At 41.4% G+C, this 27,895-nt stretch overlaps 1 protein-coding gene across 1 annotated transcript in view; it reads left to right on the top strand.

Annotated features, from left to right (window-relative positions):
• gpc5c (glypican 5c) overlaps positions 1–26,684 on the top strand; it is a 112,840-nt gene extending 86,156 nt beyond the window's left edge. Inside the window, exons 8-9 of the mRNA XM_059344104.1 lie at positions 6,481–6,622; positions 23,615–26,684. Coding sequence (XP_059200087.1) covers positions 6,481–6,622; positions 23,615–23,802 — 330 coding nt within the window. The 3' untranslated portion in view covers positions 23,803–26,684. The remainder of the gene's footprint in view (positions 1–6,480; positions 6,623–23,614) is intronic.
• The last annotated feature ends 1,211 nt before the right edge of the window (positions 26,685–27,895 follow it).

Genomic DNA, 27,895 nt, shown 5'->3' with positions numbered 1-27,895 from the left:
ATTAATCCACACGAACAATACGTCTTATCTGTTCCAGAATCAACAACTATGGTTGGTTGCTCTCTCACTTTCTCACGTCTTTCTTCTTTTTCAGTTCTCTTTTCTTGGTCAGACAGTCTGAGATGTACTGTATAAAAATAGCAGCTATTTTAGGGACGTATACTGACACACACATACACTTACTGTAGATGCAGTACTTGCTTACTCTGTGTCTCAGACGATGTTTGCTTTTACACAAAAGCATTATGAGCCTGTACAGTATGTGAGAGAATGGAGAGAATTTTAATTTAAAAGTTGGGAGGACTTCTGCAGACTTTTTCGAGACTACCGCTGTCACATTTTCCTTCTGTCTCCTCCAGTTTTTTCCTTCCCTTCTCCTTTTCTCTGTCCACATATGCAGTATTACCACGACTGCCCTCAATGAGGTGATACTGTTTCAAATTGTCAGGGAAGAAAAAGAGCATATGTCTGGATGTGGGCTTACAAAGGTTATGACTTATGATCCTGGTTCACTAGTTTGACAGCAGTCTCCCACATAATCCGCACGCACAGACGCGTGCGCACACATACACATTTAGACGACGACTGCGACAGTTGCAGTATTCATATCCCATCCCTGGTGACTACATTTCACATTTTTATATTTCAGAATCAGATTTTCTGTTTCCACATAAAACTGGAACGTGTATCCACAGTAGCTTCCTGGTTAAGCCACACACACACACAGACAGACACACACACACGCACACACACACACACACACACACACACACTCCCTCAGCCTTGTCTGTCTTCCAAGCTCCTTCAGAAGGTGATTGGTTACTCCTGGCAGTACAGATTTTAGTGTGACTAGGATGCCCTCAAATACATGCAGGAATTTAGCCCTTGATGCTCTCAGACCTGCCCCATCATCCTCTGACCGAAGAATGCCTTTGAAACGAAAGAGAGAGGAGAATGAGTTGGCAGGGTGAGTGGAGAAGGAGAACATATTTCATGATTTGGGATTTTATTCAAAGCCTTATGGGAATGCCTGATTTGTCTTTGGATGTCAGGGTAATTTCAAAGCAGGCCTTAAGTATAAAGGCTGGCATTTTCTTTTTTTATCCCCCTCCACCCCCACTCAGCTCCCTCACCTGTTTGCATAACCACAAGCTCAGTCTTCCTGCCAGAGTGTAACCCCTTTTATCATTTGTTTACTCTCAATCTTTCACTCCGTTTGTCTCTCATATCCCCCCTTTTTATTTCTGTCTATCTCTGCCTGTCTTTCTTTCTTTTTTGTTGTTAATCTGTTTACTTGAAACATGAAGTTGCAAATCTTAGCAACACTCCAACAAGTTGCATCACTTCCACCCTCTCACATCCCACCAATTTTCTTGATTCAGTTCTCATATTGTCAGTGAAAATGAAAGGAGAATTCACCCTCAAATATGTGTTAACAAAGGCAAGCACTTTGTACTGTTGTCGATGGACTTCATCATATCACCTTGAACTATTTATATTTATATATTTTCCTGTCAGATTATTGTGTTTGACGCTCAGTATTTAAGAAACATGGCCACACTTTAAACCTGCCAAATGATATTTAAAAAAAAAAAAGAAGAAATATATAATTTTAAAAAATGGTCAACTAATAATAGTTATCTCAATATTCTCAGCTACTCACAACAGGTCCCATAGGAAGAAGTGGATTACACAGGTGAATTATAGGCTTTAATACAACTTTTCAACTATGTTTAGTTTCAATCTGTTTTTAAATAAGGGAAATAGCGATTTAACTGTACATGCCTTATACATATTGTTTATTTCATATTAAAGGAGACATATTTACCTAATTTTCAGGTATTTACTTGTATTTTGGGTTTCTATTTCAACATGTTGACATGCTTTAATGTTCAAAAAGCCCATTATTTTTCTTTTATTGTCTCTCTGAATGTACCTTTATTCACTCGCTGTCTGAAATGCACTGTTTTGGTGCCTGTCTCTTTAAGCCCTTCTCCTAAAAAAGCCCAGTCTTTTCTGATTGGTCAGTTTTTCCAGGTTTTCCGTATCTACACCCTCAGCATCCCTGTACTTTCATTGCAGCAGGGGAATGACTGTAACTGCACTGTAATGGCACTTTCTACTTATTTACAGTACAGTTGTGACATCCCAACTTTACAGAAGTCCTGACAGCTTGTTTAAAGGCACTTAGACCTGCTTTACTATCAAAATAGACATGGAAATATGATCTCATATGAAATATAGGACCTTAGAAGCACTTTCTCGTTATCAATCGACTGTCCTGAAACAGCAAAGCTCTTTCTAATATAGCAGCCTAGTGATAGTCAGCATTGTTTTAGATGTCAGAGTGAGAAGGCCAAGTCATGTGGTAACAAAGACATCTGTCCCTGTAGGGTAAAAGGCACAGAAGATTTCTGCTTTGTACGCTACATAAAGGCTGCTGCTATTGAAATATTCTGCCCACTTGCTCACATCCACCATATGGTACTGTGTGACGGATCAGGAGGACGAGTCTTTGAAAGCTTGTTGTTTTTCAAGGCCATAAATAGAGCCTCCTGTGATGTGTTTAACATACTGCATTGTTCATCCACGTATGTGTCCTTAGTAATTTGATGTAAGAAAATATTATTTTCACAGTTATACTACTATTTGTATTTTAAATTAACTTGCACAGCTTAGCATATAATGCATGCTCTGCGTCTTCTCCAAAGAAGATAGAAAACTGGGAGGGAAAAAAGCCAATTTGAGAAACTACTTAAGACACTCATTGAAACCCAGAGCTGGTCTTCAGTGCAGCAACAGTCTATCAGAAAGTAGATAGAGAGAGAAAGAGAAGAATATTCACTACACATTATGAATTCAACTGTCTTTTAGAACTCATAGTGGAATATTGTGTATCTCCCTTCCTTTAGCTCCTAGGACAAATTAGACATTTGCTTCTTCACTATCACAATTAAGTTCTCTGCGTGTAACTTCTGAAATGACCACAGTAGAGTTTTAATTTGAACAGAAAGAAATAACCGAAAACTCTGGCAGTTTTGCAGTCCTGACATAGTCAAAACAAACCAACAAAATGCATTGGACGGCAGCCAACCGACAATTCTACAACGGCCCGACTGTGGTTTCCACAGCGACAGCGCCTTAATTGAATCCTTCTCTAATTAACATGCTTTAAGGACAGCTGGGCCAAGCAACATTGTGTTAAAAGTCCCCTGAACGGCACGGTTATTAGCTTAATGCCCAAGTGGTTATCAGGATGGTGTTGGTACACAACATTGTGCTGTTCAGCAGAGCATTTCCACATAAACTCGAGGAATGTGCATTGCATCTATTTTGTTGCTTTACATAATAAAGAAAGGTTAATGGGTTTGTCATGGTTGCTGTCCAGAGCCAAGGGAGATATTTTCTCTCTTTTTCTGTCTATCTTCCATTATCACTTATCTTTCCCTTACAGGCTTCAGCTAAAATGTTGATTGATGCAGCAGATAGACACTTAAATCCTTGCTTTCTTTATTTGCACAATTATTGTAATTCTTCCTGTATTTTGCAGCAACAGGATAGTATCTTCGAAGTGTAATGAGGATTAGCAGATTTTTAGTGTCTCCTATAAGCTAATGAATTCCCTAACCAAAGTTTCTCCTTCTTCATACTGTATTACATTGCAGCCTCAAACCAGGCAGAACAAGAACCAGACACTCAAAGAGCCTGTCAACAGGTTGTAATGTGAGACAATCTATAACCATAAAATGCACTATTGTAACCAGCGTGTAATGTTGTTCACATTTCCTCTAAGTAATCCTCTTGTACGTATCTGTGCATCAATAAAAACTGAGCCGTCCAGCTATTGTCAATGGCTTTCATTTTTTGCGGTGAGCATAAGTGATATGTTCTAGCCGCTCCCCCCTAAAGGGCCCACTCCAGTTTCACGAAGCCCGGCCTTGTGTTATGGTTGTACATGACTCATTTCACTGTAGCACTCATTTCACTCACTCAGGCCTCAGCGACAGGGGGGAGCATTCGCTTTAAGTAAAACTGGAATGCACGACAGGTGTAATGACTTACAACATCCAAAGTACCCGCTGGTGTCAGGATCTGTCTAGTCTCCTCTTCCACTCTGCCTCACAGACAGTGGTAATCACTGCTCTGGTAAGAATGACAGAATGAATACCAATGTATTCATAACTGTTCTTCTGATGGCTTTGACACCAGTTGAGCTGCCGCAGTATTACTGCTGACAATCAAACATTTATACGTCAACATCGGCCAAGTTTTATGTGGGTTCTTCATTATTTGCTGCTCATTATTTCTACACGTCAGTTTAAATACTTGACAGTCTGGGCATCTACTCTTTAATATATTTTCTTCCAAGTCAGTGAAATACCTCATCAACTGCTGAATGAATTGCAATGAACTTTTGTACAAATATTCTTGGACTCTAGATGAATCAATCTTTTTTACTTTGGTGATCCTTTCTCTTTTCTTTGAGTTCCACAAAGAGGTTGATTTCTTTTAAATGTTTTGGTGAATATTGGATTATGATGACAAACAGATAAAAGTACAGATATCTTTGGTCTGCAGACATTAACTTGGGTGCTCCCCTTACTTTTCATTGAGCACAGGTTAAAATCAGGTCAGAATTGCCAATATATTGGTTTATAACCAAATACTTCCAAAACTGATGTCATGCCATTGGAAACTGTTTGGAAAAGGCCAGGCCCTGACTGAAGTTGCCAGCAGCTCCTCACAGGATGCTGATTGTTCCAAACCACTGGTGGTTCCAATACAAATGCAAAACTTGAAGCCAGAGAAGCTGGATTTCTGTGTTATCTTGTTGTCATGCAATCTTTTGTGCAACCTCATGATATCGCAAGATTCCAGCTGCTGTGCATGGTAAATCAGCCTAAGCTGCCTTTTTTTTTTAGTGCAAGTTAGCAAACAACCCTAGCGTAGAAGCTAAATTGTTGCATCAGCAAGTATGGCCTGGTTGGAGACTCTTATTCTTGTTTGAGGTCTGCTCATACATATAGTATTGTAAGTATACATACATGACTTCATGAAATGTGTCTTTTGCTGTGTTGAAGGCTCAGCAGACAACTGGTTAAAGGTCACCTTTGCTGTCAGGTGTGTTGAGTGACAGACTGAGTCTAGTGTCAATGGCAAGGATGTTAGAAATCCCTCAACACTCCAAACCCAACCCCCTTCCTCCCAGCTACCTCTCAACATGTCTTTAGTGGTTGTTCCCAACATATGAAGGTCAGCTGTGTACCAGGATTGATCTCGTCAGCTTTCTCATGAATGTTTAATAGTGTGTGTGTGTGTGTGTGTGTGTGTGTGTGTGTGTGTGTGTGTGTGTGTGTGTGTGTGTGTGTGTGTGTGTGTGTGTGTGTGTGTGTGTGTGTGTGTGTGTGTGTGTGTGTGTGTGTGTGTGTGTGTGTGTGTGTGTGTGTGTGTGTGTGTGTGTGTGTGTGTGTGTGTGTGTGTGTGTGTGCATATACAGCCCTTAAGGATGGTCAAAATGAGAGTGTCTCTATAGTTCCACACATTCGACAGATCTGATATTCATGCAACTTTCTTACCCTTATACTCCAAAGGATCATTTGTTGTTGTGTCAGGAGAGCTTCTTGTCAGACATGGTGCGATGGAACAAAGACCACCTTGAAGATGGTGGACAGCAGGAAAGGACCAGCAGGTGGTCCAATTAGTCAGCCCCATGCCGAGAGGGACCAACATCATATCGAGTGGTGTTTCACGCTATAGGCTGAAAAAAGTCTTTATGCAGAAATGTGTTCTATTTCCAGGTGTTTAACTACAATTATACAGACTACAGATACAGAAGTGAAGTGAAAATACAGATGATGATGATCATGATGACATTTTAGTTACCGTACAAAGAAAGAATACTCCTAAAATATGACTAGTGTTACAGTATTGGGCAGATTATTTGGTTCCCTGTAAACTTCACCAATTATCGAAAAGAAATAGTATGTAGTTGTAAATCTCCCTTTTGTGTTGGAGGCTTTTTCTCAACCTTATAATCAATGTTCCTCTTAAAATGTGGTTGTAATTAAATGCAGCGCGTCATCTTACCACCCAAGGCCCTGAACACCACCCACACTGCTCTATTCTTCCCCCAGGATGCTACGTACATGTATCATCCGTTGGGCCCTTGCTGACATTTACAGGGAGTGATATGTCAGAACAAGAGAAGAGACACAGGGGACGTAAGGAAACATAATGTTCCAACGGCATACACTTCTGTTCACCGGTTGCAAGACGTATAACTTTCTATGCAAATGTATTTTGCATAAGCATTTCTGTTGCCTCTTTGATGTACAGAGTAGAGTCTTAGTTTATATATGATAACTGAAGACATCTTGAGGAAAAATGTACCTGGTTGAGAATCGGGTTTGCTTGTAAAAACAGTGAAATGAATATTGTACAGTGTGTGATGAACCTTGTATTACTGTGTTTTTGGTTCAGGAGACCCAGGAGAGGTTTCCAAAACTGGGCCAGATGGAGGCTTGGGATGAACTGGGCAGCGGGGAAACAGAAGAGGGCAGCACCACAGACTGTGATGATGAAGATGGATGTCAAGCTTCAGGAGACGGTCCAGTCCAGACCTGTAAGTAATGCATGCCTTTACCCACATGCACAAACACTCATGTATGCACACAAATCCCCTTTATTCTAATTATTTTTCCCTTTGTCAATTGCAATATTGTTGGCAAACATGATTTTCCTCCACTTGGCAAATAAGAACATACTTTTTTTGGCACCCACGTTTAACATTTTGTCAACACAAATCTTTGTGATGATTCATCTCTCTTAGAATCTTAATTGTGCTCTACATTTTACCTTGTGGATTGATGTTTGTGTGGTTTACAGTGTAACCAAGGACAGATCTGCCTCTGACAAGGCAGTGGCCTTTCTTTCTTTTCTCCCAGCTCAATGAGCCTTGAATTGTTTTATACAAAGTCACTCTTTAATTCACCTCCTACATAGCAAGGGAAAATCACTTTAAAACACATTCTCATCCTCACGTACTGTGTCTGCATGAGGTTACAGCAAAGGTGGCGGCATGGCAGGTTACTCAGATCCTGAGACAGCAAGCCAGTTAATTTTAGCGGGTACACAAGCACACCCAAACATATTTACTTATGTCACTGTTAGTGAGGGTACAATGACTGACATTAATTTCCTAGACACTAATATTAATCACTGGCCCCTAAATCTGCTTTTTTTCCCCCCAATTGGAGACACCACTTTTGTTCCCAGTTGATCAAGCTGTCCCTAAAGGTGCCCTTGGTCAAGAACAAGCACACGCACGCACGCACACACACACACACACACACACACACACAAGGCAATGAGGAGGTGCTGGGACATGTTTTGGCTTTGATGACAATTATTTGATCTCCTGCAGAAGCTTTTTGTTATTCATCCCTAATTATCATGTTTTTTCCACCTACACCCACAGTGAAACAAAGGAGTCAGGCACAAAGCAGTGTCTTACTTGCATGGAGGGAAAATGCAGCAGCAAATATGCACACATACATGCCTACAATAGCAGCAGGGGCCAAGGTTGGTGTAATGGTTAAATTTGTTTCATGTGGCTGGTAATAAGGCAAACCTAGACTGTGCTCTGAGATATCCAAGCAAGCAGACGGGCAAACACAATGAACACAGGCCCAGTGATAAGATCCTCCCTGGAGTCAACCTATCCTCTTTGGCTTCCCCAGTTCTTGTGCAAGACTGCAGAAATGCCAGAAGCTGATTCAGCAGTCTCTTCATGCATATCGTGTACCATGTTTACTCAGTCCAACATCAATGCACACAAGCATATCTTGCACAGAGGGCTAGCTACAAACATTAACAGGTGCCTCATGATGAGCACAGAGTTAAACACAATTGGCATTCCCATTCTGAATTTTGCTGAGGACCTTTGTTACATGTCATACATCCTAATTTGTCCTTTTTCTCTGTTAGTTGCATGTCACCTCTCCACTATCTGTTATCAAAATAACAGCAAAAATACTAAGTATCCCCTAAGTATCCTTGAAAAAGATTAGAGGCATTTAACTGTCTTTTCACGTACCAAAAACCATTTATCTCTTTTGAGTTTCTTGGGTCACTGCATCATAAAATTTGCCGCATCATTTAAATGGAATTTTTACTACTTTGGAACAAAACTGCTTTGCTTTCGTCAAACATTTTTGGAAACTTGCCCCATTGTGAATATTTTTCAGTAGACATTGACGTGAATGCAAATTTTGATTTACATAAAAACATTTCCAACACTTTAAAGACACAGTGAAATAAACATTTTCCAAGTTCTAATACTGTCCTACATAATAATTTTACCGTGTCAAATTTATTGTCCCCATCCTCCTGGTCTAACAATGCAGGTGAGACAGAGCTGCTAGGAGACAAACTGTCCTCTGCAGCTCTCAAGCTCTGTATGTTATGGTGGCCTTTAGAAAACATGCTGCAATCTCAGGGCCATCATATAGGTATGGGACAAGACAGAAAAAAGTCACAAAAATAAAAAATCAACGTTTTCTCCAATAATTGACAATTCAAAGAGTGTACAGTATATAAAGATGGACAGCATGATAGCTACCTAAAAGTGAAGCCAAGACATCTTGATTTCCCCCTGGTGGCTAGCTGCATTGTAGGTGATAAACCCCGCCCCCATGTTAGTGGATAGGACATTGGCCAAACCAAAAAAATCTTGTCCCAAATTTGGTTTCTGTCACTTCTGGTAGTTCTTATCACATTGATGTATGTGCATGGGTTTTTTTCTAATCATTTTAATTTTTCATTAGATATTTGCTACTATAAAACAGAGGTGAAAAATCATGATTGACAGGTTGGGTTGGTGTTTGTTCAGGAACTCAATACCACAGCTCTACTCTATGTCATTGCTGCACTCCAAATGACATCACCAGCACAAGATGGCAATGGCCACATTCACGATATTTTGGCTGTGTGACAATTGCTCAGCTGATAATTTAATACTCATTGTACTTAACAAACATATATTGTGCCTGGTGCAGTTTTACTTGACTACTTGCAGCTTAATTTAGTCCAGAAAGTAAAGTAAAAAACAGAAATAGTCAAAGCAAATGGCTTAAACTGTTTTGGCACCAAAAACTAAGATCCCATTATAAGTTATAAGCCACTACAACACAAAAATACTCACAAAACATAATGGCTTTAAGAGTCAGCATACAATAGATGATCTTAAAACTACTGGTCAGGTTTTACCGAAGGGTAACGAGAAAGCTATCCACACCACAAAGCAGCTAATACACCAATCAATAGCCATTACATTCCTAGTTACACACAGCTCTGAACAGATACTTTCTGCCCTGATCCTTGCTGCGATGCGGATAAAACATGCCAGCATTTCTTAGAGCTCCAACGGCAGCAGCAGTATCCCAACAGCAGGGAATGATCAATCAAAACCACTGTCTGAGATTTACAGAACAAAACCCATTAGTCTGTGCTCAAAGTATAAATCCATATCCCGGTGAGCCCTGTTGCCTGTGCAACTGTCCTTTAGCTTTCAAAAGAATATTTGTCATCCAGTAACAAAAGTATGCTTCTTGGAGAGGTGTGATTGGCCTATTGGTATCTATAAAGACAAATTACAGCATTGGTCTTAGTATTAGACAACACTGACAAAACACAGGCATTTGCTTTTCTGAAGACTGATGCCAAGAGCTGGCTAACACTTGTCCTGTGATGCATGGACAGTCCATTTTTTTGGCACATCATTGATTTACAGCAGCCAAGCCTGGCTTTTTGAACTCAGTTGTGGGTATGTTCAGCTATTTGGCAATTTCCAAAGCTTTCAGTTTGAGAACGCTTATGGTAATAAGCATTCTTTAATTCTGTTTTTCAGTCACATGGTGTACTCACACAAGCTCTTTGAAGCTGCCAGTTTGAGGCAAAGGGTTTTCTCTACATATACAGCATTTATAACTCTTTTGAAAGTTGGCATCTCAATGCAATATGGGATTAACATTAAAGTAGTGGGGAAGTAAGCTTAAAGTAAAAAAAAAACAAATGTTTTATCTCACTTCACCAATATTGGTTAGACTTTTATAGGAATCCCTTAGTTGGGTGAGGCTGAAATGAATTATGCGAGTAGGAGGCATATTTAACCTTCCATCAGTCTATGCGATTGTTTGCCTCAGTGTAGCTGTTGCAGAGCTCCCAAGGTCCATGTTAAAAGGGGGCATGACCACCCACTGTTATGCTAAGAGAGACTTCATTACCAGGCTAATGAACAACGCTAATCTGCAAAGAACAGACTCACTGTTTCTATCATCATTCAGATGTGATGGAACTCCTGCAAGCCTTGCTGAGGAGATAGTATGCATATAGCCTCCTGCATAGTGTAAGCATGTTTAAGGATGCTGATACAGATGCTTCTATATGCATACCCTAGACGAGCTATTGCTTATTCCTATTGCTTAATAAAGCATCAGAGATGTTGGGGAAAAGACTACAAGACAAGAGTTTGAAGAGTCACATTCTTTTCACATACTTCAATTAGCTCTCCACTTCTAAAAGAAAGTGCAGTCTGATTGCATGATGTCATGCTTGTTTGATCTTGGTTCAGATCCTGCTCCTCTTGCCTGGAGACATGCTAGTGTAGTTAGTGTGCCAACCAAACAAGGCCTAGTCATGTAGGAACTGCCATGACCACAGCCATGAACAGGAGAATAAATCAGTGAATCTTTAATGAACCATATCATCTCTCTCCCCTGCAGCTATGAGAGTCTCTTCTGTGGTACATTCTGTGGCGTGACTATGGCTTATTAACTGTATTAGCCCGGGAACACTTATAGCTGCTCCTTCCAAAGGAGCTATTCATTTGTAGCTAGCTCATTAACGTATTAATCTCTAAAAGACCCACAGTGGAACATTAGACCACTATCTCTCCATTAGAGAGGAGACTCCAAATGTCTGTGTTTTAAAAGGTAGAACAGTACTTTATTTGTCTGTCTGCTTCCGTGAGTCCAGCAGTCTTGTGTGAGTCTCTGGCAGGGTAACCGCAGTCTTTTCTGTTCAGGCCTTTTGTGAAAATGCGGAAAAACAGACCAAAGAGAAAACATGTTCTCATTCTTCAACTGAGAGTGACCATACTGTAAAAGTTTGCTTTTAGTTTTTTTTCTAAAACCGTAAAGTAATTTAGGATGTAACGTGGGAGATTTGAAAACATTCCTACTGTTCCATCCTCTGTATTGACTGCAGTATACTGCTGTTCATGCTGCTGTTGAGGCAGTCTGTGTGACAAAGGTGTGAGAAGCTATAAAAACAAAAGGAGGAGAAAGCAGGTTATCCATCTCAGAGGAGGAGGAGAAGTAAATGCATGGATAAACACTTCCTGTGATTGAGCCGGAGGGATGCGCTGCGAAAAAGTGTGAATTGCACAGCCATGAAAGTACAATTCTCTTTTGGTAACAAACACCATCTGTCAGAAACACTGGTGAGCTCATCAAGAAAGTGAAGACACCCCCGGCATTGCTCACACACTCTGCACTTCAGAAGCTAAACCTCTCTATTAGCATGAAGCCATTGGCAATGATTGTTTTGCTTTGCCATCCTGTCAAATGAACCAAATTATCTAAATATGACAAGATGGAAAGATTTAAGATTGGATCAGTCTGCTATTACTCTTGAGCAGAAGGACAAATATATAAACTTTTTCTTGTCGCTCCTTGCATACCCCAAGGAAACAGCTGGCTGTAATTGTTTGTACGTGCGTGTGCGTATGAGTGTAAACCTGACCCCAAGGGAAGTAAACTCTGAACGCTATTTTAAATCCACAGCTGCTAGTTTTGTGGACATTTTTTCCCTAACAAAACGTAATGTAATGTAAGTTGTGAATACACACACACACACACACACATTCAAAGACATGGGGAGGTGGGTCTGTATAGCATGAGAAGGCTCCAATCAGCAGATTTTGAATTTAAGGCTGAAGGGCACCGGAGCAAAATCTGCACTCCCCATCTATCAATGTCCAGTGTAATATGCAATTTTTATTTTGCTATCCACAGTTGGATAAAACTGTGGGGATCTCGTTTCTACCACTTAAATGTTCAAAAAAGGCCGCATAGTATTATATAGATGACCTTGAACCTGAGCGGAACTGTGATTCCACTTCCACATATCGGCCTCATAATGTTCGAGGGATGCTGGTGTGTTTGTACCTGAATGTCAAAAGTGGGGAGAGAACTACTCTCCAAAGCCGAAAAGGCCATAAAGGTGTGCGGCAGCTGTTCACCCTGGCAGGGGAAGCACATTCCTAAAATGAATGGCTGCTTGGGCAGGATATGGCCAACCTACACCAGTGTTAGCAGGATTACACTGGATCGGCCCCAAGCCCAGTACAGCCTTCTGTTGCTCTGGACACAGCACACACCTGCCTTTCATGTTGGAAAGCCCGCATGATGGAGAGAACAGCAGAGATTAAGGGTGACGTGCTGCAAATCGGGGTCTGAGAGAGGACACAAGGTCACAGGTAGAGGTGAAAGAAAATGGTTTGCGACAGTTACAGCAATGAAGGGGTAATACTTTAGAGCTGTAGGATGTGATGCTATAGTACAAGATTAACAGAGGCATGAAACATGAGAACAAAATGTTAGAGGTTCAGAAGAGACGATTGCAACATACAAACCTATGATTCAATCTACCGTGAGAGACGGGGGTTAGGAGAGCGGGTGGAGGATTTGGTTCTCGTGTGCTCTGCCAGGTTGGGTAGAACCAATCCCAGCCCCTTGATCTTCCCATTCTGGGTCCTGGACTGAGCCGGGGCCCCTTGGGACTGCCGTGCATAGAGGCCGGCTGGCCAGCAGATGTAGTGGCTGCGTCCCGGTGCGGATATTACCAGTAGGACTGCCATTTCCCTCAGCCTTTCATCTGGAGCTCAAGGGGCTGAGCAAAAGCTCCGCAGGGCAGAGTAGGGTTGGAGGAGAAGGAACAGGATCAGAGACGGCTTTGCTGGGCAGGAAGATGGTCTGGTTCGCGGATGGACGTGGGAGGAGTGAGTCATATTTTCACTCAGATATGCAGAGTCATCTATTTGTTCTATCTGACGTTGTGACATTGCGTAATTTTCTCAACACTTGCCTTGAGAAAATCTGCAAAAGATTTTCAGTATTACTCCCTATGAAATCATTATAGGAAAATACGGCCTCAAAACAGAACAAATAGTTGAATAATTCTTCAAACGAATATCTGTCCAGACCCATTTGTTACACTTAAACTACCTGACAGATATTTTGTTTTATTATAGTCACTGTATCACAAATTTTTATTGTACATATTCGCATTTGTGATCAACTGTCTCCCATTTCCTGCTGCGCCCATCCATCCCTTTTTATACCATATTCCACCTTTTCTTACAGTGATGTACTTTTTCTTCCTTTCTTGGCATATTCTGCCCTGTGGTTTTTATGGCACTTTGAGAGCATATTAGCTTGAATGGCTCCCTAGGCGCGCGGCCATCAGAGGAGAATGGTTCTCATTAGCCAGCATCATCATTTCCTTTCTAAGCAGTATCAGCGAGGCCTTTATGATTAAACATCCCCAGCACCCCTTTGGGACATTTGGAAACACCAAGTATCTCAAGTATTGCAACAGGTTATAAACTGGAGAAAGTGGAGGGGAAGTTTGTGAAAATGATACAGAGAATTCACCATTTTGTTTGTTTGCTACGAAGTTTACCAGCAGAGGAACAAAGAATGCTCATGACTCAGTGCTCTGATACCGTTGCCTAATAAAACTCTTAACTACAGTACCACAGAAGGAGCTGTTATTCACTAATATAACAAGAATTCCTTACAACATATGCAGGTTTCCAAGCAGTAAATGGCATTTTAAAGATGGTGTCCAGACTCATAAAGTGTTCTTTATTGAAAGCTGCAAATTCAATGGATAAGACTTGAATTTATTGTGTGCAGAACACTCTTGCACACCAAACTTCCGCTCCGGTCACCACTCAGGCTTCGACAGAACCTTCAAGGTTTTATGGGGACCAGATTTAATCAGTATTCAATGAATTTGTGCAAATATTTTGTTGCTGGCTTCACACACTAACAGACAGACCTACAGCTGAAACAACTTAGTGATGGTCCTAGTTTATTTGGGCTGCTTTATTAATGCCCATACCTCGACTTCTCTGCTGGGGGTTGGGATGGGGATTGGACACACACACCCACACCCACACACACACACACACACACACACACACACACTCCCTTCCCTTTGACTTTCTTGACTCTCCTGGAGTCCTAGAGACTGGAGACTAACACAGTAACTGGCATTCCTGCTGTAACACAGCACTGAGCAAATACAGGCAGACATTCCACTGATATTGAAAAATACAGTAGAAGGATAAGCAGGGATGAGTCTGATCCTCTTTGTCTCAGCTCAGCCTGGTATGCAGGGGAAAATAATACAGTCTAGGTGAGAGGGGAAGAGGAGAGAAAGCATGGAAGGACTTGAGGTGGGATTTTCCCACTGAAGCAGGTACTTCTATCTCAAACTCAAAAGATGTGAACTTTTGTTTTAAAGCAAAACCACGATCAAAGTATCTGCTTCAGATAGCCGAGGTGCATTAGCATTGCATGAGTGGTTAGATAATGGAGGTTGGTAGCAATGAGCCAATTTTTGTATCGACTACCTGCAGTGCGGCTTTATATGTGTGTATGCATCAAAGGGCCGAGCATGCAAGACAAGTCACTTCATTAAAAGGCCTATCCTATTGACCAGCAGTGAGAACGACAAAGCCCTTCTCCCTTATCCATAATTGATGTGGCAATTAGAGCTGAACCTGGAACAGACTGTCAGGCCCGGGGCTTGGAGGGGGGCTGACCTCTCACGGCTTCAGCTGATTACAGATCAGACAAGAAGGGCCACTGACAGTGTACTTAGTGCTCCGTTCTGAGTAATTTGATTCTAAAACTGCAGTCAGTTATGCAACCCGAGTTTACATCAAAGTATTTGACTCACCCCCACAAAATCAAACATTTATAACATCACAACTTTTTTTTTTCTATCCCACACAGATTTTTGACTTTGAAGTTGAAAAGGCAAGTATCACTTAGATCAGTTTAATTCAGAGGAGGCTCGTCATATGCCGCAACACAAGACTGCATTCTATTCTCTGCATTTTACTTTTGTCTGGGCACTGCTGCTGCTGCTTCTTGGTGTCACTGAGCAGGTAGCACACTAATAATACTTTACACACTGAAGTCTCTTATCTGTACTTGGTCGTTAGTGTCACTTGAACATCAACAGCAAGCTCCAAAGGGTTGGATGTGTCAGTGGATTCCTGATACTCAATGCAAGACTACACACAATATCTTAGTGAGGAAAAAAGTATGAAAGCAGATTACTTCTGCACTGCTTGGGTGGATCCAGTGGGCAGGGGGAGGGATCCATGTGTGAAATGTTATGTCATGAGACAGACGCGGTGACAGCATCTCTCGACTGCTACCTGATGAGCTCTTCCTCTTGACTATAATGGATGGCGATGAAGTGTGTGTGTGTGTGTGTGTGTGCGTGCATGTGTGCAAGGAGGAGGGAAAGAGCAAAAGAATATGAATGTGAGTTTATCTGTGCATCCTTCACGCTGCCTGTCTACAAGGACAACCTGACACCTGCCAATGCAATGAGGCATCCGGTGTTTGATCGCACACAGGTGTAGTGTGAGGTGTGTGTGTGTGTGTGTGTGTGTGTGTGTGTGTGTGTGTGTGTGTGTGTGTGTGTGTGTGTGTGTGTGTGTGTGTGTGTGTGTGTGTGTGTGTGTGTGTGTGTGTGTGTGTGTGTGTGTGTGTGTGTGTGTGTGTGTGTGTGTGTGTGTGGCTGAATATCCTAAATCAGTGTTTTAGCATGGGGAGGAGTTGTACTGGGCCTTTAACTTCTCTCCTGCACAGAGGCTGCTTTCTCCTCAGGATTCTCCTCCATCTTGAGAATCTGTCACGTTGACTGGTGGAGGTCACTGTCCTCCCAGGGCCCCTTTCGCCTATTTGTTTCCGTGTGTATGTGTTTGTGTGTGTGTATAGGGGAGTAAATCTTAATCTTGCCAAGGAGCTTAATAGTCTAGTACAGCCAAGAATCACACTGGGCAGATTCCATTGCACTGATCCCTGCTCTGGAGTTGCCATGCTGCTATGCCCGTTGCTAGGTTAGCTGTAGGCTAAGATGTGTTCCCCACTGGTGCCCCTGTATTTTTGTCCCGTTAGCCCCTCGAGTGGCCTGCCAGAGACCTAGTACCAGTCCTGGATTCTCCTATATAAGTTGTCTGTGAACCAGAGGGACAGTTCCCAGAGGCGTGTTTGTGTGTGCGTTACTGAGAATTAGGAATAGGAAGATTAGTTTGACAAGACAAGGAGCCCCCGCCTGACATGGCACCACATAAAGAGTGAGTCGTGGACAAAAACAGCACAGAGATGGATGGCTTGTAATGAACTGTGTGAATTTATCCTCCCCTTCTCTCCACTCTCTAACCTTACCCCTCTTTGTAAGAAAGTGTGTGCGAAAAGAGATAAGGAAACATGGGAAGGTAAATGTCTGTGAGACAGTGAAAGAGAAGCCTTGTAAAAACATAGTGACCCAGGGAGTTTTAGCATTCTCCAGCTGTACCCAACAATGTCAGGACACCCGTGATCCATCGCCACCAAGAGCAGCATCAGTCTTTTATTGGTGTCCAAAGGTCTGATTGGAGGCAGACTGATAGCTCTGTGTCCTAGTAATGCTTGCTTTACCAAAGAATAAAAAGAGACTCGTTGGTGTGTACGGGCCTCCACATGCATTCAAGTCTTGTGTGAAAATGATGATAATGTTGCAACCAAGGAGTAAGAATGTTAACTGAATGGATTTGTGGTTTCAGTCCTCTATGCATCAGTGTTGCATAACTTAATATTGTTGAACCCTCAAATGAGCGCAAGCACACAGCTTAGCTACACAAACTGGCGTAAGTGTGTGAAATTACTCGGGCAAATCTACAATCATGAAAATTTAAAACGGCAGTGAAATATGTGCTTAAAATAAAGGAGAACACTGTAGCACACCCGTGTCTCTTCTCCGTCTTCACTTGGGAAACAGAGCACCTCTCGCTCTCAAAGGCATACATGGCAGGTAGCAAATATCTTTTAAAGGTCACACATCAGGTTGGATCAGAGAAGAATGCTCTGTCCCCGTTAATAACGGAGACTAATGGTAAAAATCATTTTTACTGACTTCACTGCATTTGAGAAATGGTGAGTTGGCGCCCACGCTTCAAAGACATATTGGCTATTGCATAAAGATCTTGTTTTACAACAAATAAGGATTGATCCAAAAAATCAACAGTGTCATTTTTCAGCTGCTTGGCAGAGCTGTCACAGGAAGGGAACAGTCATGCTCAAGTCTTGAACCTTAGATGTGACAGTGCCTGATTTGATGTAAATACAGCCTACGGTGTGGGAGTGTGACTTAAATGGCCCATTCGTGTGACTTCATGTTGTGACTCACTGACTCGCCATTTAAGTAATTGGCCAACACAGAATTAGGTCTGCTTGTGTTCATCCAAAGTCTAAAAAGAGTCTGTTTTTAACTTCTTATGATTTAGTTTGAGGGCTGCACGGTTGTGTAGGAGTGGTTAGTACTCTTGCCTCACAGCAAGAGGGTCGCTGGTTCGATTCCGCCCTGGGTTCTCTCTGGGTCCTACAGCTTCCTCCTACAGTCCAAAAACATGCAGCTTAGGTTTATTTGGTGACTCTAAATTGCCCTAAATAACTGTGATTAAGTGCGTGATTGTCTGTCTCTATGTGTCAGCCCTGTGATAGTCTGGCGACCTGTCCAGGGTGTACCCTGCCTCTCGCCCAATGTCCAGCCCCGAGTACAGATAAGCGGTTAAGGATAATGAATGAATGAACGATCTGGTTTGAATGCAGCTTTTTGCTGGAACCAGCAAATGTTATGGAGACACATATCGACTCACTACTAAAGTCAAACACTCAGTTGGAATGTGTACATTTTTGCAATTCTGTGCATGCTCACATTTATGTGTGAGTGGTAAAAAAATTGTGTCAAAGGTCACCCCTCTCAATGAAACATCGCCGTCAGGCAGATCCAATGGCCTTGTCAAAACCCAGACCAATGAGCTGCTTTACAGCCTCGCCCTCCCCCTGCATCCGTCTCCTATCAACTGCTTAGTGGAGAGAAGACCCTGAAGGTCAAGGCAGGGAGAGAGGAAGGAGAGTGAGCAGGAGGAAGTTACTGACCTCCACCCACCTCCGCCGCAATCCCTTGATGTGCTCTAAATCAAACCTCCACCTACTGACCGTCTTTATAATTGTACACCGCAGGTAGAGGACTGAAGACTGCCACAGGTGCTTTAAAGCAGATGATAAACAGGTCAAAGTCTTCTATTTACACATGTAGCTTCTGAGCTTCTGAGTTATACTGGACAACAGTAGTTCACACTGTACAACACAAATGTGGGCCAATCAGAATGAAATAAGCACAACTGAATTGAACAGAACACATATTTATGTTTGTAATGGCTGTAAGTCGGCGTTGAGCCCGGAAAAACTGCCCTATCATTTTGATAGCATATAATGTGACAACTTGCAAAGCCCCAGTATACAGTAGCACCATTCCTCACTGGATTACAGCTCTGCAGCTAGCGTTCAGCCAAGACTCCAATGTAAGCTTACACAACACACCACACACACACACACACACAACCATGCACAACACATATGGACCATAGTTTCTGAAGCTAACTCATTAGATTTGTCTCTTAATAAATTCTTTGCCCTGCTGGCCCAGTACTGTTTCTCTGAATGAGTGCATGAGTGTGTGCGTGTGCAGACTGTGTGTCTTTGTGTGTGTGTGTTCTTGTCTACAGTACGTATGACGCGCTGAGTAAGAGAGAGATTAAATCTTATCAGTTGAAGACAGTGGGAGGATTGTTTGAGAACAGTCTGCTTCTTCCCTTTGCTTAAGTTTGAGGCTTTAATACGTGCAGCAGCAGCAGCTTTGTGCCTGCTACCCGGTAGAAACAGAAAAGAGAAAAGGAGGGAGACAGACAGCAGCAGTAGCAAACTAACATGGTTGCCTAAAGAACCATCATGCAAATTTCTGTCCCTCAGAGTTCTCCGAACAAATGATAGCCAAGGCGTTTGTTATTCCTCCCCTTGTTCCTCCCTTCCTCTCTCCTTGCCCTCCCATCCCTCCTTCCTCTTGGCTTTAGCCCCAGGTCCACCTCTTCTTCTGTGCCGTGGCCAGGCTTGTTAGAAGCAGCTGTTGTTGCTCCTTGGCCAGTGGGAAATGGAGGCTTCTCCAAACACACAATCTGCCCATCTGGAGAGGCATTAGTTGCAAAGGACATTATGAACCATTTCTCACACACTTATCCAACACTGAGGTCAACAAGGTGGCAAAGACAGAACATCCCTCTTTAAGCAGCTAAAGGCTTTTGTTTTGCTGTGCTGCTTCCTTTCACCGTCTGTGTAGTTATTATATATCAGATGAATGTTCAGATGTACAGTGACGTTATCTCCATCCACTTCATCTTCATGACCCTGTCCTCTGCAGGCTTTAATGACCAATGAAAGCTACCACAACCCATTCTTTATACTAGTTTAGGGTCCACACACACACATATTTACACACTTCATCACAGACATTAAGGCCTGTGGTCTTGTACAGACCTCTTAGCACTCCAGTTCTATTTATCTCTCTGGTTTCCATCACCCTGTTTTTCTCTGTCACTGTTTGTTCCCTATTATAAAGCTTTTTACCAATCAAATCACATTTGTCTTTTATTGGTGGGGAACATATGTCATTGACTGTTGTTGTAATGGGAGAAGCATGTCAACGTGCCATCGCAAAGCCTTGAAGTTCCCCGGGGTGATTGATTCCATCTGCCTTGATACGAGTGACGATGGATCTTCATCCTCAGACTGAAAAGCCAAACTAACTTCCTTTTCTAACCCTCTCCGTCATCTTTCACTCCCTCTCACCCTCTGCCCCCCCCCCCCCCCCCCCAACCATATTTGGGGGATTTACACACGAGCCAGCTTATGAAGCACGGCTTATCTGCTAACATTGTCTCATTGTGACAACAACATCACATTCCATTATCCTCCTGCTCTCCTGGTTTTTCATTTCTTTGTACCTCAAGTTGTTGCTTGCTTTTGAATACTTATTACACATATAATACTCTTTTTCTCAAGTATCCACTGCCTCTTCTTTTCTGTTTCATAACTTTAATAATTAAAATATGTTAGACTGTTGCTACGCGATGTGGCAAAAATGTAATTTACAGACTGTTACTAATCTCTTTTCAAGGATTCAAACCACTGATGATTTTGCCAACAAGGTTATCTTAAGAATAGTTTAAATCTAGTATATTTATAAAACATAGTGTAGTCAGTGTTAAATGAGTTAAGTCCAGGTTACAACAGCAGCAGCAGTTTTGGTGTACAATGTCCCACGCATCAGGTCACGTCACTTTTATTAGAGCAGGTCTAGACTATACTTCACTAATTATCTTAAAAACGAATGATAATAATTTACAGAAATCAAGGCGTTTTCTCCATCCTCAGTGGGGATACATTATCTGTTTCTACATGTTTGGGACTTTTCCAGGATCTCATCTTGGCATAATTAGCTAACAGAACTTCTTTAGAACATTATGATGTCATAAATTAATTTATAAATAAACAGGCATTTGAAAGTAAGTGAGACATAAGGTAAATTTCTCTTTCATGTTTCTCTTTTTTTATACTCCTCCCAGCTGGTGGCACTCTAGGCAATCACTTACTTTGGCTTCGCCTTTAAACGGACCTAGTTAGATGATTAGTTGGATGAGTATTGACTCGTACCCTTGTAACTTCATTTTATTGCATCCAATTTTATTGTATTTCAAAGTTTGCAAAACATTCCAAAACCATGCGTTCCAAAATGCCTACCTTTTATGTATGTATTAAAAACAGACACTTTAACAAATTGGCAGTGCTGTTATTGGTTGTTCTGGCATGGGCCCGCTCCATTAATTAGCCAGTTGGTTAGCCTGCAGTGGAGTAGTAGTATATGTGTTGTTTGGCCCATTCAAATGCTGTTTTCTGACATCTCCCTGATGAGATGCAGCCCATTTCCATTGAAACAATAACAGCAATCTGATTTGGGATAAATGATGTCTTTGTCTATTGTCTACTGGAACAACAAAAACCATTGGCACGGAAAACACTCCTCTCTCTAGAGCCCCGACTAGCCCTATCCACACATGCATACACATGCACACATACAAACCCGAGTGCACAGTGGGGATGGGTTGATATGCATTCGAAATTCTACAAAAGAATGAAAGGAATAAAACTTAGTGCATGACAGCTTTAAAAGAGTAACACATTTTGTACTTTTATGTCTGCAAAGAAGTGATTTAGTCAGGTATTCAAAGGTCTTGCGTGGAGGGCTTTAAATTTTCACTTTTTATAAGGGTGTCATATCTTACAACTTATCACACACCTGGCTGTCAATTTGCTTGACAGTCAAGTCGCCACACACGGGAGACGGTAACTGTATTTAATTAGACAACTGAATTCTAGACACATCGGTTTAACACACTGTGGTAGAAATCATTGCAAACTTGTCCTGTTTTTGTCAGTGACAGCTTAAAGAGACATTTTGACACTGGGCTCTGGCAGTGTCACTATTCTGATAACTAGCTATCACAACACACAGTCACTCTTCAACCCTGTCTCTGTTTGTTTCTTTCTGTGTCCTTTGGGATCCGCCCTCCCTGGTATCACCCTGTCCCTCTTTAGGAGCTATCGCAAGGCTTGCAAAACCCCTAACACTGGCACATGGGCACACACTAAATGTATGGCACTTGTAAGTTCTTAGTGATTCTGGTTAACTTAATTGGCAGCTGAGAGAGTGTGCTGAGGGTGGTAATCTGTCTTACTGATATACATAGCTGGGTTGGGTTGGGTCCGTCTGGGATTCATAAAGAGGAAAGGAAAGAAGGATGGGTAATGAGCAGAAGGAATAATTTCCTTTTGATTTTAGAGGCATCAACACACTGCTGCATCCCACAGGGAAGTGAGATCAAGAGAGGAATAAGATGCATTCAGAACCAGGGTGATGATGAAGTTTTAGAGAGACTGGAAGAACAGTGAGTCATAGATACACGAGTGAAGTCCTCTTTAAGAAAAGCAAGGATTTCCCCAATGTCAGCAGAAAACCGCTCGTGTGTGTAACTTGATATGTGTGTTTGCAGGGACTGTGATAAAATGTGTGCTTAATGTCTACCCTAGCCTCATCAACCTGATTTATCTCTGATTGGCTGTAATGACACAGTTAGGGCTGTCCATCATCTGCTGCTGGAGATTAGACACCCAGTCCATCCTCCATCATGATATGTGTGGAGAGATGAAGGTGGGAGTTCAGTTTGTATTCTCCTGTGTCCCATCGGGCAGAAAGACACAGTAAATAGCAGCAAAGGTTTGTTGTATATAGCTTAGAAAAAGACAATTACGTAACAGGTTCAGTTAAGAGTGCAATTCACTTCTACAATGCTGTCATCGATATAAACAGCTGTACAAATTTGCTCTGATTACTTTGCTTATGGTAAAAAAACAAGTTGACAACTTTGCTGACACAGTCAAACATCAAGCAAATGCAACAGCACAAGACATTGCAAGTCAGCTAAGTTTACTTATTAGTGCAACAGCAAGAAATGCCAGCTTAAAATAATTTCTCCTTTTCTTTTAATATCCTACTCCGTCAGGGTTCTCTTCATGTCGTAGAGGCTTCCTTTGCCTGCTCACCTGGCTCCAGTTCTGGTACAAAACCGGCAACACTCCCCGCTATCACAACTACAGCAGCAGATAGCGGTTAGCTTTACTTTAGTAACATGTAAAGCTTTGTTACCATTAGGATAGTCCATAAATCACAAAGTGCCGAGGCCATCGAAGGACATCAGAGGGAAACCAGAAAAACATTTTCTCCATAAAATAACAATACAGTTTTACCAAAACCAGTGACTAGCTGGTGGTGTATTATTGCAGTAAAGCCACCCACTGCAGTTCATACCCACACACCAAAGTCACAGTGAAAGATCAGGTGTTAAATGTGCAGAGTGGGAATGACTGAGGCACCATTCTCCCAATTACAAGTCGGTGTAGCATCAAATGATTTTGAAGCTAGTTACCCTTACTTTAAGGTAAATTGTTGCTTTAAAACCTAGTTGCTAGCTGAATGGTAATACAGTGGCAGAGTAAATGCATTTCTGAAATGTTTTATAGCACTCTTAAACATGAATTATTGCTGCTTTCTACTGAAACACCAACAGCTGTGCTTCTTCTTCTGATGTACATATGAACTCACTTTAACTGTAACGGACATAATCGTACATCATTTTAATGTCTGATTGTTTTCGAAAACCCTTGGAATGAGATGACGGGAATGGTGATTGGATGATGATAAGCCCTGTATATAGAATTTTACAAGCCCAAAGGACTCGGAACATTAAAGCAGATTACCATGATTACAGTAATGAGTCAAATCATTTCTCTCTATCTGTTTCTCTCTCTTACAGCACACACAGAAGCCTCCAGTGAAGGAAAACCCATTGGGAGACAGCCTGGAGTTGACAGCTCACATGAGAACCCATCTAAGCCCCCCTCAGTGAGGGTGATAGGGGGCTCGTCGTCTGCCAGCTGGGCACGACCCTGGAGCCTTGCACTGCTCTTTGCTGCACTTTGCTTGCAGTGGACCCTGTTCTGATGCCAGCGCCCTCTGTGAAATCCCCCACCGACCCTGCCCCCTTTTAGGAACCACATACATGCACAGAGACACTCATATCATATACATATCACGCATAGTATCCTTACTCCTGTCCTCAACATACGTGAATGGATGGTAACGAGGGAAGAATGGAAAACAAGTGAAGGTGTGGAACAGGAGAGTACAACGTTGTAGGAGACTGTAGACGAGGGGGCTCTTGCAAGAACATGTTGTCCTGCAACAACACCGATGTGGGTGTTTGCACAAGCTAATCTCATGCACGCTCATCTACAAAGATTAGGCTGGCTGCTTCTTCTGGGCTGTTTTGGGGCTAGATGTTTGTGTATACAGACAACAATACAGCCCCACCACTCACACAAACACACCATTTGTAGTTCAGAATGGGACTGCAGCATTCTGATTTTACTTAAAATCGCTTACACATACGCACCATCGCGTACAAGTTTCACATATACAGTAGAAATACAGCTGTCTTCTTTTTCTGCTGTTGGTTTTTACTTATCCTGTCAGGCTAAAAACCTCATCACGGCCACTGCACCATTTGCCAGCCAGGCAGAAGAATTCAGCTCATTTGAAAAAAAAAAAAAAAACTCAACTCATTTTCTTTTCGAGGATTAAGGAATGCATGATAGATTGATAGATCAATCCCCGGTGCCTGGCCCAGAACAGCAGATTTGATATACTCTAATGACTGTGTACCTTGGCGGGGATTAGAATGTAATGAGTTCACAGGTAGAGCACGGGCACACTTGCACGGCGGAACACACTGTGCAGACAAACTAGGTGTGTATAGTATGTAACTGTATATAGGTGGAAAGATTTGATGGAGTGTATGAGGTTCTGATTCAACAAAAAGCTCTTAACTGATTGAGCTGAATGAGGTTTTCTTTTATTTTCCTATAGCTATGAATGGACTGGGCTTGTCTGCTCCATACTACATATAAAACAATGCAAAAAAATACCTATAGAGATTTAATTTCTGTAAGAACTATAGCAGGAATGCACATCATTCTCCAACTCAAGCCATTGACATAAATGGATACATTTTGGATGTTTGAAGCCTGTACATTGTTGATTTATCTAATGTTTATTGTGCATCCAGTTTTGTGTGTTTGCTCGTTGAATTGCACATTAATGCATGTTTACCAACCAAGTTATCAAAAATGTTATGGTAGGATCAGGCCCTTCTTCAACCGGTTCAAATGTGATCACGCAATAAATAGGCATTACCAACAGTTATCAGCCTCATAGGTACGTGTAGAAGGGGCCTGCTACACCTTCAAGTAGGTTCAGCAGCTCGTTGTCAGCCTATTAAGTGAGCTGCAATATTAACTTTTATTGTTTGGTGTCGACCTTTTAGTGCCTGTAGAGATTCTTACAAGAGCAAAGAAGAAAGTGACGTAGTATAAGGAGCGGCATTGTCCGCGCAAGAAAGAAGGTTGAGGTGGTTGATGGCAGTACTTATACCCAGGATATTTGGGTTTGCAACATGTGATGAAACTCAAAGTTTGCAATGAAAAGTAACATTATAAGTCTTTCATGTGTCATGTCCCAATGTGCGTAAATTCAGTAACGTATTATATTTAATCCAAACCTTTTTTTTTTTATTTTGACTACACTAAACCATGTAGTTCCTTTTTTCTAAATTTAACCATACAATTTTGGCACTGATAGCAACCTTCTGCACCTATAGTAGGCTAAACAGGCACCTTTTAATCCATGTTTGAGGCTGATGTTAACTGATAACAGCCATTTAATGGGCTGATAACAATTGAAATGAATGCCTTATTTGAGGAAGCATCAAAAAGTCATATATTGCCTTTTTCAGTACATCTTGCTCATGGTGTAACGTCAGGTTTTATCTTCCTCTCTCAAATGACAGTTTGGAACTTGAAAGCCAGAGGAAGGTCTGGCTGCAGGTCCAACACATGCAGATTCAGATAAGAATTAACATATACACAAAAATACATGTAGAATATATTTTACAACGATGGGTGCAACCTTTTTTCCGCTATATAGAGGTAGCCATTGTGTAAGCCCCTCTTCATGGATTTATCATACATTTTGCCAAATAAGCTCTAATGTCACTTCACTCACTCTTAAGCAGACCATTCCTTGGAATTCCAACAAAATAAAAGCAAATCCTTGTTTATTTTAAATGATTCCTCATGGGGATGGAGCAAAAGGGAAGTTAAACAAAAAAAAAATGTGTGACTGCTATAATGGCTTTTTCTGTATACCTGTTTCCTCTCTTCTGTAGATGAGGATGGTTAATGTACCGGTACAGTAAAGTACCTGTGTGAATGAGGAAGAATGTTTGGTCAATGCTATGCAAATACAGTATTAAATAATGCCTAGAAGCTACACAGATACAGTATCTAAGCTAAATAGGTCTATACACTTACATGGGTCTATGTGCAGTGAAATACCTCTTCCATTAACTAGTGTTTATTGTAAACAACTCTTCCTCTCCTGACTGAAAAGTAATTTACCATTGACTCTGCCTAAAAGTGGAAGAAGGATGACCCGCTTAACTACTTGCATATACATACAATTATACATTAAATAATTGCAGTTAATGAGGAATGGCAATGACTGCAGCTATGTTAGGTTTTAGCTGTTTAAATGTGTCACATCTTGTGTTCTGTAACCACATTTGTTTAGTTCATATGATTTGCTCCATGTATGTTTTGTCCATGACTGTCGTTCATCCCACAGATCACTTACAGCCCTTTACCCTCGCATGTGTATAAATGTACATATTTTAAGTCACTCTGCATTTGTTTTGTGTCTCATTTCGCCTCTTTTGTATCAGTCTGATACAGTGCAGCCGAGCTCTATTAAAGGTGCTCTGCTTTGTCGCTTGCCTTAATAGCCTCTCTTTATAAGTCACAATGATAAACAAGAGTAAGATGTTTATTAAAGGCCAGACACACCTAGTTGTTTTTCCTGATTAGTCCTCTTCTGAGGACTGTGTTGGCTTGTACAGACTGTGCTTTATTGGCAGGTGCAGGTGTGCAGCTCTGAAATATTTCATGCTGACAGCACTCACATTGTCACTGTCCTCAAAAAGAATATTAAACTGTGAGATGACTACATAATTCACACATAGTGACACTTTCTGAGACTTTTAGAAGAAGAATTTGACATTTCGGGAAGCACACTTAATTAACTTTCTTGCCAAGTGCAGCACATTGACTATATATACCTACAAACTAATATTCCACTATTATTCTGAAAATGACAAAATTCTGAATTTGATTTGATGAGTCATGTCCACAGCATATTCCATTTCTATATTCAGAATTAGGTCTTATTCCAAATGTAGCATTTCCCAATGAAGTCATGTTGGATATGCCTCATACAACATTATTCATGTTTTAGGAGCATTCTTTGGACATGTATACAGTGCATTCTGGATATGTTTTTATGGAAGTTTTCATCACGCAGCCTCTTGCTTCATGACAATGAGCATGTGTATTATGCACAAACCAACTTACCAACAGTTTCCAAGACTGGGGTACAGATACATGCCCGAAAGAAAATTCCACATTCTGGTCAGAAGGGAAAACACACCTACTTTTGAACATCATGAAAGTCTTCGATATCACCAGATCTTTGAATATGTGTAAATATTGCAGTGGCAACCTTTTCAAGAAAGGTAAATGAAGAAATGAAAGAGGAAAGCTACATTTCTAGGTCAAAGAACTCAAAAATCAGGCAAAAAAAAATCCTTGTCCAAGGCTGCATATAAATAGGAATATTATTGATGCAATTTGTAAATTTTTGTAAAAATGAACAAGCATTGTCAACAGATGGGAGATTTTGATGTGTATGACTTTTGTGTTTCTGAAGAAGAAGAAGACAGAAACAACATTGGCAAGTTAGTGAGTTTTATAGGTGCTAGAAAGTATGTTTGAAGTTAAAAAAAAAAAAGATGGACTGTCTGTTTCTCCCTAGGCTCTTTAGTTAACTCAGCCATAAAAGAGTGGTACTGATCTAGTCATCTAACTTAGCAAATAAGTGAGTATGACATATATTTTTCTCCAAAATGCTCAACTACTTAAACCAA

Source organism: Centropristis striata, chromosome 11 (genome assembly GCF_030273125.1).
Source record: "Centropristis striata isolate RG_2023a ecotype Rhode Island chromosome 11, C.striata_1.0, whole genome shotgun sequence".
NCBI classification, from domain to species: domain Eukaryota; kingdom Metazoa; phylum Chordata; class Actinopteri; order Perciformes; family Serranidae; genus Centropristis; species Centropristis striata.
This window is presented reverse-complemented; position numbering and strand designations above follow the sequence as displayed.